Below are 16,648 nucleotides of genomic sequence, written 5' to 3' on the forward strand. Positions count from 1 at the left end.
TGTCCCAAAGGTTCTTATAGGATGTGTTTTCATTCTTGTTTGATTCTATGAATTTCTTTATTCCATCCTTAATTTATTCTATAACCCAGTAGTTTTTGAGCAAGGTGTTGTTCAGTTTCCATGTGTTTGATTTTTTTTCATTGCTTTTTCTTTTGTTGATTCCTACATTTATGGCTTTATGGTCAGAAAAGATGCTTTGTAATATTTCAATGCTTTGGATTTTGTTAAGGCTTACTTTATGGCCTAATATGTGGTCTGTTCTGGAGAGTGTTCCATGTGCATTAGAAAAGAAACTATACTTGGCTGCTGTTGGGTGGAGTGTTCAGTATATGTCCATGAGATCAAGTTGGTTGATTATAGCATTTAGCTCTTCCGTGTCTTTGTTGAGTTTCTTTCTGGATGTTCTGTCCTTCACCAAAAGTTGTGTGTTGAAGTCTCCTACTACTATTGTGGAGCTGTCTATTTCTCTTTTCAGTGCTGTTAGAGTTTGTTTTATGTATTTTGGAGCCCTGTCGTTGGGTGCATGAATATTTATTATAGTTATGTCCTCCTGGTGTATTGACCCTTTAATCATTATATAGTGTCCCTCCTTATCCTTTCTGGTGGATTTTACTTTAAAGTCTGTTTTGTCAGCAATTAATATTGCCACTCCTGCTCTTATTTGAGTGTTGTTTGCTTGATATATTTTTTTCCATCCTTTGAGTTTTAGCTTGTTTGTGTCTTTAAGTCTAAGGTGTATCTCTTGTAGGCAGCATATACACGGATCATGTTTTTTTATCCAATCTACCACTCTCTGTCTCTTTGTTGGTGCATTTAGTCCATTTATATTCAGTGTAATTATTGATAAGGTATGAGTTTAGTGCTGTCATTTTGATGTCTTTTTTGGTATGTTGTTCACAGTTTCTTTGTTCCCCTTAATTTTCTGTGCTGAGTAGTTTTTCTTTATGTATTTTCTTTTCATCTTCTTCATTGTTGTTGATTTTGTATTTGCTGAGTCTTTATGTTTTTCTAGTTTTTTATTTTGACTTGTAGGATTGTTAGTTTTCTTTGTGGTTACTTTAGTATTTACCCCTATTTTTCTAAGTTTATACCAGTCTTTTATTTCTTTATATCACCTTGACGTCCCCTCCATATGAAAAATCTATATCTACATTTTTTAAGTCCCTCTTTTTTAATTTTGTCATTTTTTACATATTGATATCTCTGTTTCCCTATTTTCAGTGTTTTAGCTTTGATGTATTATTGTGCCTTCCCTATCTGAGTTGATACCTGGTTGCTCTGTCCTTTGTTCTAGTCTTGCATTGTTATCTGATGTTATTGATTTTCTAACCAGAAGACTTCCTTTAGTATTTCTTGTAATTTTGGTTTGGTTTTCGCAAATTCCCTAAACTTCTGTTTATCTGGAAATGCCCTAATTTCGCTATCATATTTGAGAGACAGTTTTGCTGTATATATAATTCTTGGCTGGCAATTTTTTCCCTTCAAAGCTTTATATGTGTCATCCCATTGCCTTCTTGCCTGCATGGTTTCTGCTGAGTAGTCCAAGCTTATTCTAATTGACAGTCCTTTGTAGATGACTTTTCTTTTATCCCTAGCCACTCTTAAAATTCTCTCTTTATCTTTGGTTTTGGCAAGTTTGATTATAATATGTCTTGGTGACTTTCTTTAGGGATATCCCTTATGTGAGGTGCGATGAGCATCTTGGATAGATATCTTCTCATCTTTCATGATATCAGGGAAGTTTTCTGTCAACAAGTCTTCAACAATTCTCTCTGTAGTTTCTGTTATCTCTCTCCTGTTCTGGTACTCCAATCACTCATAGGTTATTTCTCTTGATAGAGTCCCACATAACTGTTAGAGTTTCTTCATTCTTTCTAATTCTTTTATCTGATTTTTCCTCAAATAAGTTTGTGTCAAGTGCTTCATCTTCAATGTCACAAATTCTGACTTCTACTGCCTCATTCTGCTCATATGACTTTCTGTTGAGTTGTCTAATTCTGAAAATTTATTGTTAATCTCCTGGATTTCTGATTGCTGTCTCTCTATGGATTCTTGCAGCCTATTAAATTTGTCATTACGCTCTTGAATAACTTTTCTAAGTTCCACTACTGCTTTGTCTGTATGTTCTTTCGCTTCTGTTTGTTTTGTAGAATTTCCTTTCTAATTTCTTGAAGAGTTCTGTAGATTAATTTCCTTTCTAATTTCTTGAAGAGTTCTGTATATTAATCTTTTTTATTTTGCCATTAGTAATTCCAAGAAATTCTCTTCCTCTGGAAAATTTATTGATTATTTTGGGAGCGTGCTGAAGCCATCACAGACTGCCTCTTTATGTGATTTGATATTGACTGTTGTCTTTGAGCCATCAATAAGTTTATTATAATTTTATTTTATATTTGTTTAGTGTATCCTAGCTTCTTGTTTTGTTTTGTTTTGATATGCCCAAATAGGCTGCTCATGTGCGCTAGTTTGATTATTGGCACCTTTGAAGCTGTAACATCCTGTCACCAGGTCATTAGGTCTGTAACTAAGTATGTGTGCCCAGGAGCCCGTTAAATTTTCCTGTATGGGTTCAACTCAGGTGTCCAGGTAGTCAGTCACCAAGTGTGTGACGCAAGCTCTCACCTACAGTCTTAGAGAGGCATGGGTGATTGGTGTAGGCACAGGTATCTGGCTGCAGTACAGGGTCACTCGCTGAGCAAAGAAGGGGGCTGACAGTTGCCCCTGAGTGTCTGAAATGAGAGAGTGTCCCTGTTGCCTACAGCGAGTAGGTAGGTGAGTTTTGCAGCCAGCCTATGAACACCCTACTCTGTTGGCTGTCAGGACTGGGGGGGTACCACTTATTCTTGAACCCCTGTAGCAGGTGGCTAGGTGGCATGGGTGGAGCCACCAATCCTCAAGCCCCTGATGTGGACAGGTAAGACTCCTGCTTAAAGGGCAGAGCAGTGTCAAGCGTCACAAATCTGCCACTTCACAGCTGAAACCATTGAAGTTAGACTTCAGGTGTTTACCCTGTTGTACTGTGGTAGTGAGGGCTTATGCTGTTGAGATGGGTCCACACAAGTCTATACAGGGGTGGAAGGCACACAAAGTCTGCAGACCCCTTATGTCTGTGCCTAGGCAAAGGAGCTGTGCCAACCCTGAGTTCCTGGCTTAGGAGAGCTGGTAGCTTATTTTTTCGCTGTTTGTTAATTTGTTCCCTCTCCAAGGCCAGGAGAATGGGTCAGGGCACCTTATGGGATCTACTTCCAGCCCAGGGGACTCAGAGATCATTGAAGCCAGCCGGACTGGTGCAGAGTGGGGAGGGAGGAGGTAAATGGGAGAGAGATATTTCCCAAATGGGTTTTTTTTTTTTTTTAAATCTCCGCAAAAGGCCACATGCATGTACCTATCTTTAGCCACTTGGGTGCTGCTTTTCACTGGTTCGGAGTGTCCAGGCAGAATCTCTGCTGCCGGATCTCTCTCGATATGCAAACTGCCTCCCGAATGAGCAAGCGGAGCTGTATGCCTGCCTCTCTGCGCAACCTGAGCTGATCCAGGCTGAAGGGCTGTGGCTCCCGCGGGGTCATGTCAGGCAACTCCTTGCTGTTTCCGAACCATCTCTCTCTCTCCCCCGCCACTCAGTCCAGTTCCTCAACTTTGCCTTATTTAGGGCTCCTAGATATTCATATACAATCAAATCACTTGTTTTTTCAGGTCTTTGTTATAAGAGGGACATAGGAAGCCGTCTGACTATTCTGCCATCTTGGCCCCGCCACTGATTTTGTTTTTTTAATAACTGTCCAAGTTTTATTTTTTCATAGAAGTCTTACATATCTTTTTTTAAAATAATATTTTATTGTTTTTTTGGTGAAGGTTCACACAGTAGTTTAGGTTCCCATTCAACAATTTCTACACAGGTTGTTTGGTGACATTGGTTACATTCTTCACAATGCATGAACATTCTCATTTTTCCATTCTGGTTGTTCTGTTCTTACACATCTTTTTGTTAGATTTATTCCTACTTCACATTTTTATGCTATCATAACAGGAGTCATTTATTTTATTTTATTTTCTAATTCTTTGCAGATACATAGATATATGACTGACTTTTATGCTAATATTGGGTCAAACATTAGTAAGCTTGCTTATTGATTTTAACCCTTGCCTATATATATATATTCTTTTGAATTTTTTACATACACAATTATATCAGTTATTAATCATGACAGTTTGCTTTCTTTTTAATGCTTATGCCTTCTGTTTCTTTTACTCATCACACTAAGTATTTTCAAAGTATTGTTGATTAGAAGTGGTGATAGCAGCCATCCTTGCTATTATTTCTGAGGTCAAACAGAAAGCTTTCAACATTTCACCATCAAAGATGACATTTATTCTAGGTTTCAGGTAGATACCTTGATCAGAATAATGGCGTTAATTTCTATTCCTAGTGTACAAAAACTTTTATCACAAATGGGTATTGAATTTTGCCATATGCCTTTCTGTAAATCTATCATGATGATCACATGATTTTTCACTTTTCTTGCGTTAATATGGTACATTACATGAATTAGTTATTAATGTTACACTTGCAATCCTGGCATAAACCCAAGTTCGTTATGATATATTATCTTTTTGGTAGATAGCTAAATTTTATTTGCTTATAATTTGAGATTTTTTTGGCCTATGTTTATAAATGAGATTAGTCTATAATTTTCTTTTCTCAAAGTGTTCTTGTTGGGTGTATATATCAATGTTGTACCAGCCTCATAAAATGATTAGAAGAGTGTTTCCTCTGGCATGTCAAACTTAACATGTCCGAAACTGAACTACAAGCTTCCTCCCCAAACATCTCATAGTAAGGTCAATTCCATTCTTCCCATTGCTCAGACCAAAATCTAGGCTTCAGCCTTGCTTTTTCTTTTTCCCTATCATTCCACATCCGATCCATCAGAAAATCCTGTTGGCTGTACCTTCAAAATACATCCATAATCTGACCACCTCCGCTTCTCCGCTCTGATCCAAATCACTCCTAGATTGTAGTAATCTCTCTTGAACCCCTAGAATAGGGGTCAGCAAATGCTTTCTGTAAATATCTTAGGCTTTATGGGCCATAAGGTCTCTGCTGGAACTACTCAACTCTGCTATTGCAGTGCAAAAGCAGCCATGGACAATATATAAGTGAATGGGCAAGACCAGATTTGGCTGTATTCTACAGATCTGCCCTCTGGAGGCCGTTCTCAACACTGATGACAGACTAACCCGTTTAAAATTGAGTCAGATCATGTCACTCATCTATTGAAAACCTCCAGTGGCTTCCCATCACATTTGGAGTTAAGGCAGAATCGTTGCAATATCCTACAAGGCCTGGATCTAGCCCTATTACCTCTCTTATTTTAACCTCTACTACAGTCTCTCTTTCATTCAGCTCCAGCCACACCAAGCTCTTTCCTGTTCCTAGAATGTACCAGGCTTGCTCCTACCTCAGGGCATTTGCACTGCTGTTCCTTCTGCCAGGATCACTCTCTCTCCAGCTATCCACCTGGAGAACTCAACTCCTTAAAGTCTTTGATCAGATGTCACTTAATGAGGCCTTCCCTGGGCATCAAATTTAAATTCCAAATCTCCATTCCCTCCCTGACACCTTCAGTCATCTTTTCTTTCCTCTGTATTTTCCACAGCACTAATCACCTTCTAACATACTATATAGCTAATTTTTTATTATGTTGATTATTTATTGTCTGTATTTTCCCCCACTAGAATATAAGCTCAATAAAGGCAGAGGTTTTAATTTGTCTTGTTTGCTGCTATATCCCCAATGCCTAGAACAATACCTGCCTTAGAGTAGGCACTCAATAAACATTTATTAGATAAATGGATGGATGGATAGATAGATGGCTGGGTCACAGAAATGTCATTGACTAGAATTTCCTGTAGTGTATTCCTTGGGACATTAGTTCTACAAAACAGAATAAGACTAATTATTGGAATCCGGGTTATAAAATTCTACTCACTATTGAACTCTTCAGTGGAATTAACTCCCTCACCAAGTCATGAGTGATACTTCACAGGAATTATTTGAAGAAAGCCTAGAAGATAATGATTAAATGTCATAGAAATTGTATAAGTGATTCTTATAATAAGATGGAGACTGGATGCTATGCCCCCTGAATTGTCCACCGGAACACAGGCCACCACCACAATGCTGTGATACCTCCCCAGGTGTTCATCAGCCATGATGGTAATATAGTTTATTCAATTTGTGACGAGAACCTGTGTATTGTTAAAACAATTAATTTTTAACATCATACATCACTGTAGTATTAAGTTAGCATTATTTTCCAGACTTGAGATTTTCTCCTTGGAGAAAACTTGAAAACCCTAGTAGGAATTATTGGCCAAAGAGTCGAAATATTTGAGTACCTTGAAATATTTTTATCTTGGCTAGAAAAAAGTCACTATCTGAAATGGAAGGAGCAATAAAGTCCTAGTCAAATTGCTAGGTGAAATACTACAGCTAATGCTACCTCTTTTTTACATTAAGACTTTTTATGTTTTTACCAATATTATGTATGTTTCTTATTTTGCCTCGCATTTTTTGTTATATGAAAGAAAACAAAATATTGGATTCTGTCATTGTCCTTTTTTCCTATATTTCCTTTTTTTACTGAATGTTACCTATTAACGAATAGCTGATTGTGCATACCTGGTTACATAATCATACAGGTGGATGTTCTAAAACAGAATGATTCCTCTTCTACTTCCAGAGATTGTGCTTAGGGGATTCAACGAATACATAAGCAAAAGAAAAAAAAGAAAAGGATCCTATAAAGTCTTAATAAATCATACTCCTCAGATTCCTGGCCAGCATAAATAGGCTGCATACCACATATGAGAGAAAGGAATAGTGGGGTAAAGATGAGTGCAGGAAAAGTATGTTTTTAATATATTTTTTAATTGTTCACACTCTTTAGAATATATTGACATTCATTAATAGTCCAAATCTAGGGCTTTTAAGTCAAATTGTGTCTCTTTCCAAATTAATAAATCTTTACCCATTAACTAAAATTCTTTCAGAAAAAAAATACTGTATACTATCAGTATAAGGATTTTGCTTTTCTTCTTAGGCCATTTTCACTTGTTTCTTCGCATCCTTTTAATGGAATTTATAGGTCTTTTGAAAGGTAAGGTTGAAGTTTACAAGTCTGGCCTGCACTCAGTAACAAAATTATTCAAAATGCAGGATTTTGCTTCACCTTCTGGCTCAGGGGGGGAAATATCCATATTTCACATTTAACCGAAATCATTTTCCATTCATATTCAAGGAATCAGAAATATTAAGCAGTTTAACATACTAACTTCTCTACTTGCCTTTACTCCCTTTTGAATTCAAAATAGTGATTATTTTTAACTTTTTCCAATTCTTCCTTTTGTAATGCTTGTGATTATTTCTGAATTGCTTTCAAAACACAAGTGAGAATTTGTCATTGAAATTGACATGTGCAATAAGAAGCCATCCACTCTACTGAAGACTTCATGATTAAACCATTTCTGCACCTGATTTTCATCCCAACTATATCCTAGTAATTGGAGTCAACCTTACAATTAGATTTGGTGGGAGGAGCCCAAGATTCCATATGATTTATCATAATTTGCATGCATTATCTTTAAAAACAAAAAACCTTACCTAAATGCCAGTCTTGACAAAAATGGCTTCTCTCTTTTTCCAGTGATGCAGAAGACCACAAGCCTTTAAAAAAAGGAAGTCGAACACCTTCAGACAGAACTGTGAAAAAGGAAGACAGTGATGATAGCTTAGTTGACTATGGAGAGGGGGTGAATGGCCAGTTCAACGAGGATGGCTCCTTTATTGGACAATACAGTGGTAAGAAAGAGAAAGAACCAGCTGAAGGAAATGAAAGCTCAGAGGCACCATCTCCTGTCAACGCCATGAATTCCTTTGTTTAATTTTTAAGCTGTTTGCCAATATCCCATTTCTCTATGTTTATCTTAAGCACTTGGTTGTCAACCTCCTCATACTATAAACATATAGGCAGAAAAAATATTTTCTACTATATGTTATTATGAGAACATTTAGAACAAGAACATAACTCATTCAAATGATATGTTAATATGAACTGGAGTGCAAAGTGCATACCTTTTTGTTCAAAATGGGTATTCTTGATTTCCTCAGAACTGATAAAATAATACAACATCATCAACAAATCATGTTATTTCCTCTTAAGGATACAGTTCAATATGATGCATGAAAGATGCTATACATTTAAAGGACATTACCTGTGTATGTTATTTTGTTTATACTGCCCTCTGCTGAACCCCTAAATATGAATTCCGTTTTCATTGTCAAGAGTGTTACTGTAGTATTTTCTAGAACTTCAATGTCTTTGTGGACATTGTTGCAGAACTGGTGACTCTATGTCTAGCTGTTGTTAGTCTTTTTGGGAGACTGTTAGGAACAGTGTGTACAGTATATACTTGCTAAATGAGTTAATTATGACAGTTGTATTTGCTGATGCTTACTGAGACTCTGTTACCTGCTCTTTGCTCCTGTTACTTCGTAGCCTTCTTAATCTACCAGGTATTACAGCAGTACAGTGTTCTACTTTTTACATCATCTCTGTTTGATTGTTTCCAGGCATAAACAATGTGCATTGCAATGCATTTTGGCACTTGTGCCATACTGAAGGAATTGGAAAAAAACACTAAAAGTCAATTTCAAAAATTATTCCAGAAGACACAGGGCAAGATACATGCAGTGCCTTCAGACAGTAAACATTCCATAACATACTGCATTCTGTACTAGCTAGTACAGTCAGCCCAAACTCCTAGATTACTGTCATTGTCTAGAAGTAACTTTTAAAAAGCAGAGATAATGAAAACTGCAATGCTGAGAAAAGGAAATGTGAAAATAATAATAAGAAGAAGACAATTTGTTTTTCCATAAGCATAAAAAGAAAAGCTTTATCAGCGACCAGAGCATGTAATGATTTTATGGTCTCTTACGGTTTCTATTAAAACAAGTCAAATTTATAAGAAAAGTGTCAACTTGGTAAAAAACAAATTTTTTAAGTTATTCCAAAAATAAAAATATACAACAACATGCCGACAGTGATACATTTTTCTCTAAGTCTTTACCTGTGTGGTAGCTTCTGGAACTCTCTGCCGCATTCAGCAATGTGTACACAAATTGCTATGGATACATTTCATGATCTAAGAAATCTGACAAGTGCTGACAAGGCCAACAGTCAAAATGATTACATCTGCAGTTTCGAAAATAAATATATATAGTCTATCATATTCATGAATGATCTATATCAAATGGTTTACCTCCAAATATGAAACTCTATAACAACCTATGGTTGAAAGAATGCTCAGTTTCATTTGCCAATAAATTGGTTTCTCATAACTTGCATCAAGTTTAATTTTAAGTAAAGCTTTTTATATGTAGATATTTTGTTGAATTTGTAAATACAAAGTATAGATGCTATTTGCTTTTAGGTGTTACCTACAAATAAACATGCAAACAGTGTTTATGCTGTCCGTATAAGAAGTAAGCTAGTTAATGGAATACATGGAATTGGAAAGCATCTGCTAAATACCTTTTGGGTTGTTTTTTTTCCCCCCTTTTGCTGTGAAACTGAAATAGTGAACTATTCTACATACTGACAGCTGGTTTCTGAAGATGAACTCTTCAGAGCTTTGCCTGTGGGGCACAATAGGCTTAATCACCTGGCATCTTTCATATATGTAGGTAAAGCACAGTTTGAAGTAATTCCAGGTAAAGATGGCCCTAAATAATCTCAAGTCTCCATATTCATTTCTCCAGATCAACCTGTCCATTGGAAATCCAAAAAGACAAAACAGGCTTGCCTTGCATCGAAGAGCACAAAGATAAAAAGTTACTTTCAATTTGCCAATGTTTTGGAGGAACAGTAAAAGTTTTTACTCTTCCATAATGTTTGATGCTAAATTTATCTGTGCATGAAGGGGTCACTTCTGTAATAGTGCAACAGATTTTGTATTAAAAATTAAATGTGGTTTTAAAAGTCCCTCTCTTTTGTAATTTCTCATGTTCCTAGTGGAGTGTGAATGTCCAGGTAATGGTGTATGTAACTGTACAGGCAAATGTGAATGGATTTCCATCAAAAAGTAATTATTAAACAGTCTTGATCTCTTTGTGACTTTTAACTTTTTCACACATAAATTTCCTGATGTTTTAAAATACTGAAAATTTTGGTTTTTTTTATTTTTAAAAGGCTATGAATTAAATGCAAACAAAATTAAACACAGAGCTAAACACATTATGAAACAGAGTTTATAAAATAAGTGCATATAAAAAATTTTTTTAGTGAAAAGCAGGAAGAGATATTACGAGACTTTCTGAGAAAAGATCTGAGAAATCCTGTGCTGCCTTGAAGGCCAGCCTGTCCACTTGTCCTTGAAGCCTGACCTCCACAAGCCAAGTTCCCTGGTACCTGCTGTTTGTCAGGACCCCTCTCTCCTGCTTGCCTGGCCTTCACCCTCCCCAGTCACAGGCTGCTTGGATTTCTTAACTTCTCCCGCTTAATGAGACCGTTTGGACATTTACAAATATCACTTTCATGTCATCCACTCCCTTCTCTCTACCCCCATTCTTCTAATTGGCTCACATCTGTCAGGTTCTTAAATAGCTAAGATCTGGATGGTTCCCTTGTGTCACCACCTGCCCCGTATTCACCATTCCCCTGGTCCCAGCTTTCCACCCACAGAGATCTTCTGCTGGCATAGAGCTTCCCTCGCTATACATTATTCTGATAGCATCATGTTATATAAATGAACTGTAAAATGTGACACAGAGCATAGTAGTTCTGCTGTGGAGGGCATTTCTGTCACTCACTTTAGAGGAGCAAATCGGACCCCACCGCCTCCCCTGACACTGTGGGCGAGATGTCCACAGGCTGAGACCATCATCAGTCACAGCTCTTTTTAGCTACAGGGACTGGCAAAATGTAAGCCTGACCACGAAAATACATTACTCCGTCGATGCCTTCTTGTTCAGGTGGTTTATAATAGCCCTGCTTTACTCTTAATGGTTGGTTTTGGGATGACTTGTGGAGGCAAGGGAAAGGAATACAGGAACTGAGAATTCTCATCACCTAAAAGGAGCTCTGGCGGTACAATGGTAAAGCCCTCGGCTGCTTACTGAAAGGTCAGCGGTTCTAACCTACCCGGCTCCGTGGGAAAAAAGACCTGGTGATCTGCTCCTGTAAACATTAAGAGCCTTGGAAACCCCGTGGGGCAGTTCAACTCTGACGTATAGGGTCGCTGTGAGTTGAAATCAACTCATCAGCACACAACAGCAACAAACTAAGCAAATCTCTCCTCTCCTGAGATTTTTCTGCAAGTTACCACCAGAGGGCTCCCGTATTTTTAATCAGCACGAAGGAAACTTTATTGCAGGAAAAAAGCTACTCATAACAGCACAACCACTTCTGGTACTCTGACTGTAGTCTAATAGTATATCAAATGATTGCTTGCGGCAGCAGGAGAAATGGAATTTGCAACTTTCTCTGATGAATTCACAACTTCCAAAGTGTAAGCTTGGGGCACTGTAAGCATCCTTGTCATTGCTACAAGTCGATAGGGTGAGAGGCAGGGACATGTCCTTAAAATGGTTTTTCCCCTTTCTCTAGAATATGATTTTATCTGCTACCAAGTGTTTGATGTTTTGAGATTGGATAGCACAACAAGGACAGTTTAAGCATGAACAGCTTTCATTTTTAACTTTAAAACAAAAACAAAATAGGGGAGTGGGAGAATACTACCAGTTGCCAATGAGTCATTTCTGACTTATGTCAAACCCATGCGTGTCAGAGTAGAACTGCGTTCCATAGGGTTTTCAATGGCTGGGTTTTTGGAAGTAGACCGCCAGGCTTTTCTTCCATGGCACCTCTGGGTAGACTCAAACTGCCAAACTTTTGGTTAGCAGCTGAGTGTGTTAACCGTTTACACCACCTAGGGACGCCAGGAGAATACTACCAGAGTATTTATATTAAATAAATTGACAGTTCCTAGGTTGAGGGGGAAAGATCACTGGACCAGAAAAAGGGCAGGATTCGCATTCCAGCTCCGCCACTAACTAGCTGTGTGGTCATGTGTAAGTGAACCCCCTTAACCATCCACCTCTCCAGGCCTCCATTTTCTCAAGTTTAAAATGACAGACAAAAGGTGATTTCTGAGGTCCTTTTCTGCTTAAATCCTATGGTTCCAAATAACAACAACAACAAAAATTTTCTGAGCACCACTACAGCCAGGTATTTTGTTCAGTGAGGAAGATTCAAGATGAGCAAAACCAGATGTGGTTTCTGCTCTTGTAGAGCTTAGAGTCTGGTGTGAGAAGAGAGACGTTAATCAAATAACCAGCTGGTGAATGTGTAGTCCCAAACCTGGACAAGGTGGTGGCAGTGCCTGAGCTCAGGAACCAAAGAGGAGAAGGCAGGGCAAAGCCGCGGCACAGGCAAAGGCCAGAGTGTCTAGCGCAGACACTGGGGCCGAACGATGCCGACTTGTGTGGACCACATAACAGGCTTTGGTATTTATTCAAGGAGCAGTGAAAAGAGGGAAGTAATTGAAAGGTTTTAAGTAAAGGAGGGTATATGATCAAGTTTGTATTTTGGGGGAAATAAAATCATGGGCTTTAGTGTGGAGAACAGATTGCAGGGGAGCCAGAGAGAATGATAAGAGACCATTGGAAGGCTAACAGTAGTCTAGACAAGAGATGACAGAGTTTGGAGCAGGATCCTAAAAGTGGAGGTAAAGAGAAGTGGGTGGTTTCTAAAGATCTTAGGAAGTAAAATTGACAGGAGTAATTGATAGGATAGAGGGGGTTCTGACTTGCCTAAGCAGATATATGGGGTTGCTATTCACTGAGGTGGGAACATAGGGAAAGGATCAAACTTGAGGATAAGTTATGAATTCTGGTTAATAAAGGATGAATTTGAAAATCCTCTGAGACATCCAAGTGGAAATGACTAGTAGGAGTTGGATATATAAAGCTCAAAAGAAACTTCTAGGATGATGAGTAGTAATATAAACCAAGGGGCATGGATGAGAGAATAGAGAAGAGGGCTGAGGACTACACCTTAAGAAACTCCAACATATAATGGACAGGAAGAAGCAGATGGAGCTCTAAAGAAAACATAAACAGGAGCCAGAGAAGTTGGGAAAAAATAAGGAGAGTGTGTTGTCTTGGAAGCCAGTGAAAGAGACCATTTCAATAATAGTGAAGGTTATACTGAGCAACCAGTGTTGCATAATACTGAGCAACCAAGTTAAATGGAGACTGGGAAATATTTATTGAATTTGAAGACGTAGAAGTCATCTGAGACCTTAGTAAAAGGTATTGGATGGAGTGTGGTAACAGATTGGAGTGAGTTGAGGAGTAGATGAGGAAATGGAGACTAGTTCTGCCATTACCCACATGGACAATCTATCTGTCACTGGGCTCAGTTCTTTAATATCCTCCTTTCCACTTCAGCCTCCCACTCTGACTGCTCTACCTCCACTATAAAATAATCCAAGCATCCCACTCTGCCCACAACCACTCCTCCAACCCACTGTCCCCTCTACTTTCTCCCAACCCTTCAGCTGATTCCTTTTTCCCATCCCTTCTCCATCATTGATTCTATAGTCCATCATTTTTAAAACACTCCTGCTTTACCCTAAAGTCCTTTGTCCTTCTGTCTTTTCTAAATACCTGTGGAGGCATCATATGACTCAGGATCGAGTCTACTGTCTGCTGTCTCCTGCGTGTTCTTCAGAAGCTAAGAGATATCATGGAAAAGATTGATGTCACTTTAAATTCATAAATATCATCAAATGGTCCAACTCTCAGCACTACCCAACAACCTGCTCTTTTTCTCAGGTGAACTTACATTGTCATACTCAGCAGTGACTATTTCAAATCTTCTCCACTCTCCTCATTCAATCCTGCCTCCTTGTGCCACTTACCTTCACAAATCACTTTCTGCAAAATGATAACATAATTCATGGAAAAAAAATCTATTGGTGGAAATTACCTCATCTTCTTGCTAACAAACTAGAATGCCTGCCTCAATATGCTCCATCCTCTCCTTCTTCCCTCCTGTTAAAATAGAGAAGCCATTTTTCCTCCTATCTACTACCATCCTTCTACTTGTGTCTGGGAACGACTCTACTCCTTGGTGGATTCTTATCCATCAGGTATCTCTTCTGCTCAACTGGATTGTTCCTACCACTACCAGTTACCATTAGTCGACTCCAACTCACGGCAACCCCATATGTGTCAGAGTAGAACTGTGCTCCATAGGGATTTCAATGCTTGGTTTTTTTGGAAGTACATCACCAGGCCTTTCTTGCAAGGTATCTCTGGGTGGACTTGAGTATTTAGTTAGCAGCTGAGTGTGTTGTCATTTGCACCACTCAGGGACTTCATTGAATTCCTTCTATTAACATTTAAACATGCTCAAGACCCTCTCATCTAAAACAAATCTTTGAAACTTTTGATTCTCCACCTCATACATGCCCTTCAATTATCATTTCTCCTCCACTTCATGGTCAAAAACATTGAAAAAGTTGAAATAATACCAGGAAAATTCAATTAAGATAATCAAACAAGCTACTATTTGCCAGACAGTAAGTACATTCTTTCTTCCTTCTTCAGCCTTAAAACTTGCCCAACCAATCTTGCTCATTGTATCCTGTAGACAATGTCTTCAGCTGTAATTATTTAGCTCATTGTCTCAGTGAATGACTCAACAAACTTTCTTTTTAAAGCAGAAGTTTTCAACCTGCACATTGAACTCATCTGGGGACATCAGGAATCCTGATGCTTGCCCCTACGTCAGGATTTTTTAAAGCTCCCCAGATGATTCCAGTGTGCACCAAGATTAAAACCAGTGTAAAGAAGTAACTTGTAACCACGCTATTGTATGTGTACTTGAAGAATTTAATGAACAGTATTTTGAATAAATTTATTCACACTGCCCACTGAGGGATGTTAAATTTTCTTGTATTCCTCTCATAAAAAAACCATATCTAGAGACATTGGACTTATACATTGCTTGGGAAGAATGTAAAATGGTGTAGCCATTTTGGAAAACAGTTTGGCAATTTCTTAAAATGTTAAATATAAAGTTACCATATGATCCAGCAATTCCACTCCTAGTTATATACCAAGAGAAATAAAAACATATGGCCACACAAAGACTTGTACACAAATGTTCATGGAAGCACTAATCATAATAGCCAAAAAGTGGAAACAATGCAAATGCCCAGGAACTGACGAATGGATAAACAAAATGTGGTATATCTTTACGATGAAATACTGTTTGGCAACTTAAGAACGAGAAAGAAAGAAAAGTACTAATACATACTTCAACATGAAGGAACCTCAAAAACATTATGAATAAGTGAAAGAAGCCACAAAAGACCACATATTGTATGATTCAATTTACTTGAAATGTCCAGAAAAGGCAAACCTATAAGACAAAGTAGATTAGTAGCTGCCTGGGGCTGGGGATGACAATGAAGATTAACTCTAAATTGGCATTAGGGATATTATTGGATTCGAGGGTTGTTTTTCTCACTCCTTCCTTCTCTGCAACTCTCACCAAACTCTCAAGGGCAGAATTCTGGTTTCCGAGGTCACTGAGGTAATATTAGAAGTGTTTTCCTGTGCTTAATCCTCTTTACTTAGAAAGGAATTGATTTGTTAAAATGGGAAAGGAGAAGAAAATAATTTACCTGCCATTAGTGCCTACTAAATGCCATGACTATACTAGGCAATTTATATGTCGTTACCATTTAATATTTTTACCAATCCTGTCAAGTGGCATCTCTTTTCTTTCAAAGATGAGGAAACTGAAGCTTAGAGAGCTCATATTACTTCCAAAGATCACACAGCTGTAGAAGAGACCCAACATGTGAACTCAAGTGTGTTTGACTCTAAAACACAAGCTCCTTCCCTCTTTAAATTATTTCTCCTTAAGCCTAAACCACATAAAATAAAAGTATTTCTCCTTAAAGCTAAACTACATAAAATCTGATATCCGAAACAGAGGGAAAGGAGGCCTATAGTTGGATATCTGTCCAGTTAAAAAGACTAATACTTAAAGGAAATGGAAATTCTTCTCTTTTTAAAGGCCAGTAGCAATTCAGTCCACGGTCAACAAACCCAAAAGGCTATGAAAAGGAAAAACATGGCTGCCCCGGGGTGCTTGGGTTTGGGGCTCACTACCCAGCCTTGGGCCCACATTTATGTAAAAGCTGAGCCCCACATCTTGCTCTTTTCATATTTTAGCACGTAGAACACAAACTCAGGACAGCCACTTTTTGCAAATCGTCTCAGCTCTGATGGTTGTTAGACTGCCAGATGCTCCTGAAGGCAGAGCCAAAGCTTTCTTGACTTTCCTCAGACTTGTGACTGCTTCACAAAGTCCCTTAAAAATTATTGGGACTCATTAGAGGTTGGCAGAGGTGTGGTGTGTCATGATGATTATTTTCCATAGAGACGGGAAGAACACAATGAGAATATGAAAGTTGTGCCTAACTGCTTACCAGCTCTACTTTGGGGAGCATGCTGATTGGCAGACAATGACTTCAGGATCTCAGCCCAGCCGGATCTTACCACTAT

At 38.2% G+C, this 16,648-nt stretch overlaps 1 protein-coding gene across 2 annotated transcripts in view; it reads left to right on the top strand.

Annotated features, from left to right (window-relative positions):
• The window catches only part of NRCAM (neuronal cell adhesion molecule), a 95,256-nt gene extending 84,946 nt beyond the window's left edge, over positions 1-10,310 (top strand). The window contains exon 25 of one of the 2 annotated variants that reach the window (XM_023737038.1): positions 7,707-10,310. In XM_023737038.1, coding sequence (XP_023592806.1) covers positions 7,707-7,944 — 238 coding nt within the window. In that variant the 3' untranslated portion in view covers positions 7,945-10,310. The remainder of the gene's footprint in view (positions 1-7,706) is intronic. The other variant, XM_004382586.2, reaches the window with a different exon arrangement.
• The last annotated feature ends 6,338 nt before the right edge of the window (positions 10,311-16,648 follow it).

Source organism: Trichechus manatus, unplaced genomic scaffold (genome assembly GCF_000243295.1).
Source record: "Trichechus manatus latirostris isolate Lorelei unplaced genomic scaffold, TriManLat1.0 scaffold00096, whole genome shotgun sequence".
NCBI lineage: Eukaryota > Metazoa > Chordata > Mammalia > Sirenia > Trichechidae > Trichechus > Trichechus manatus.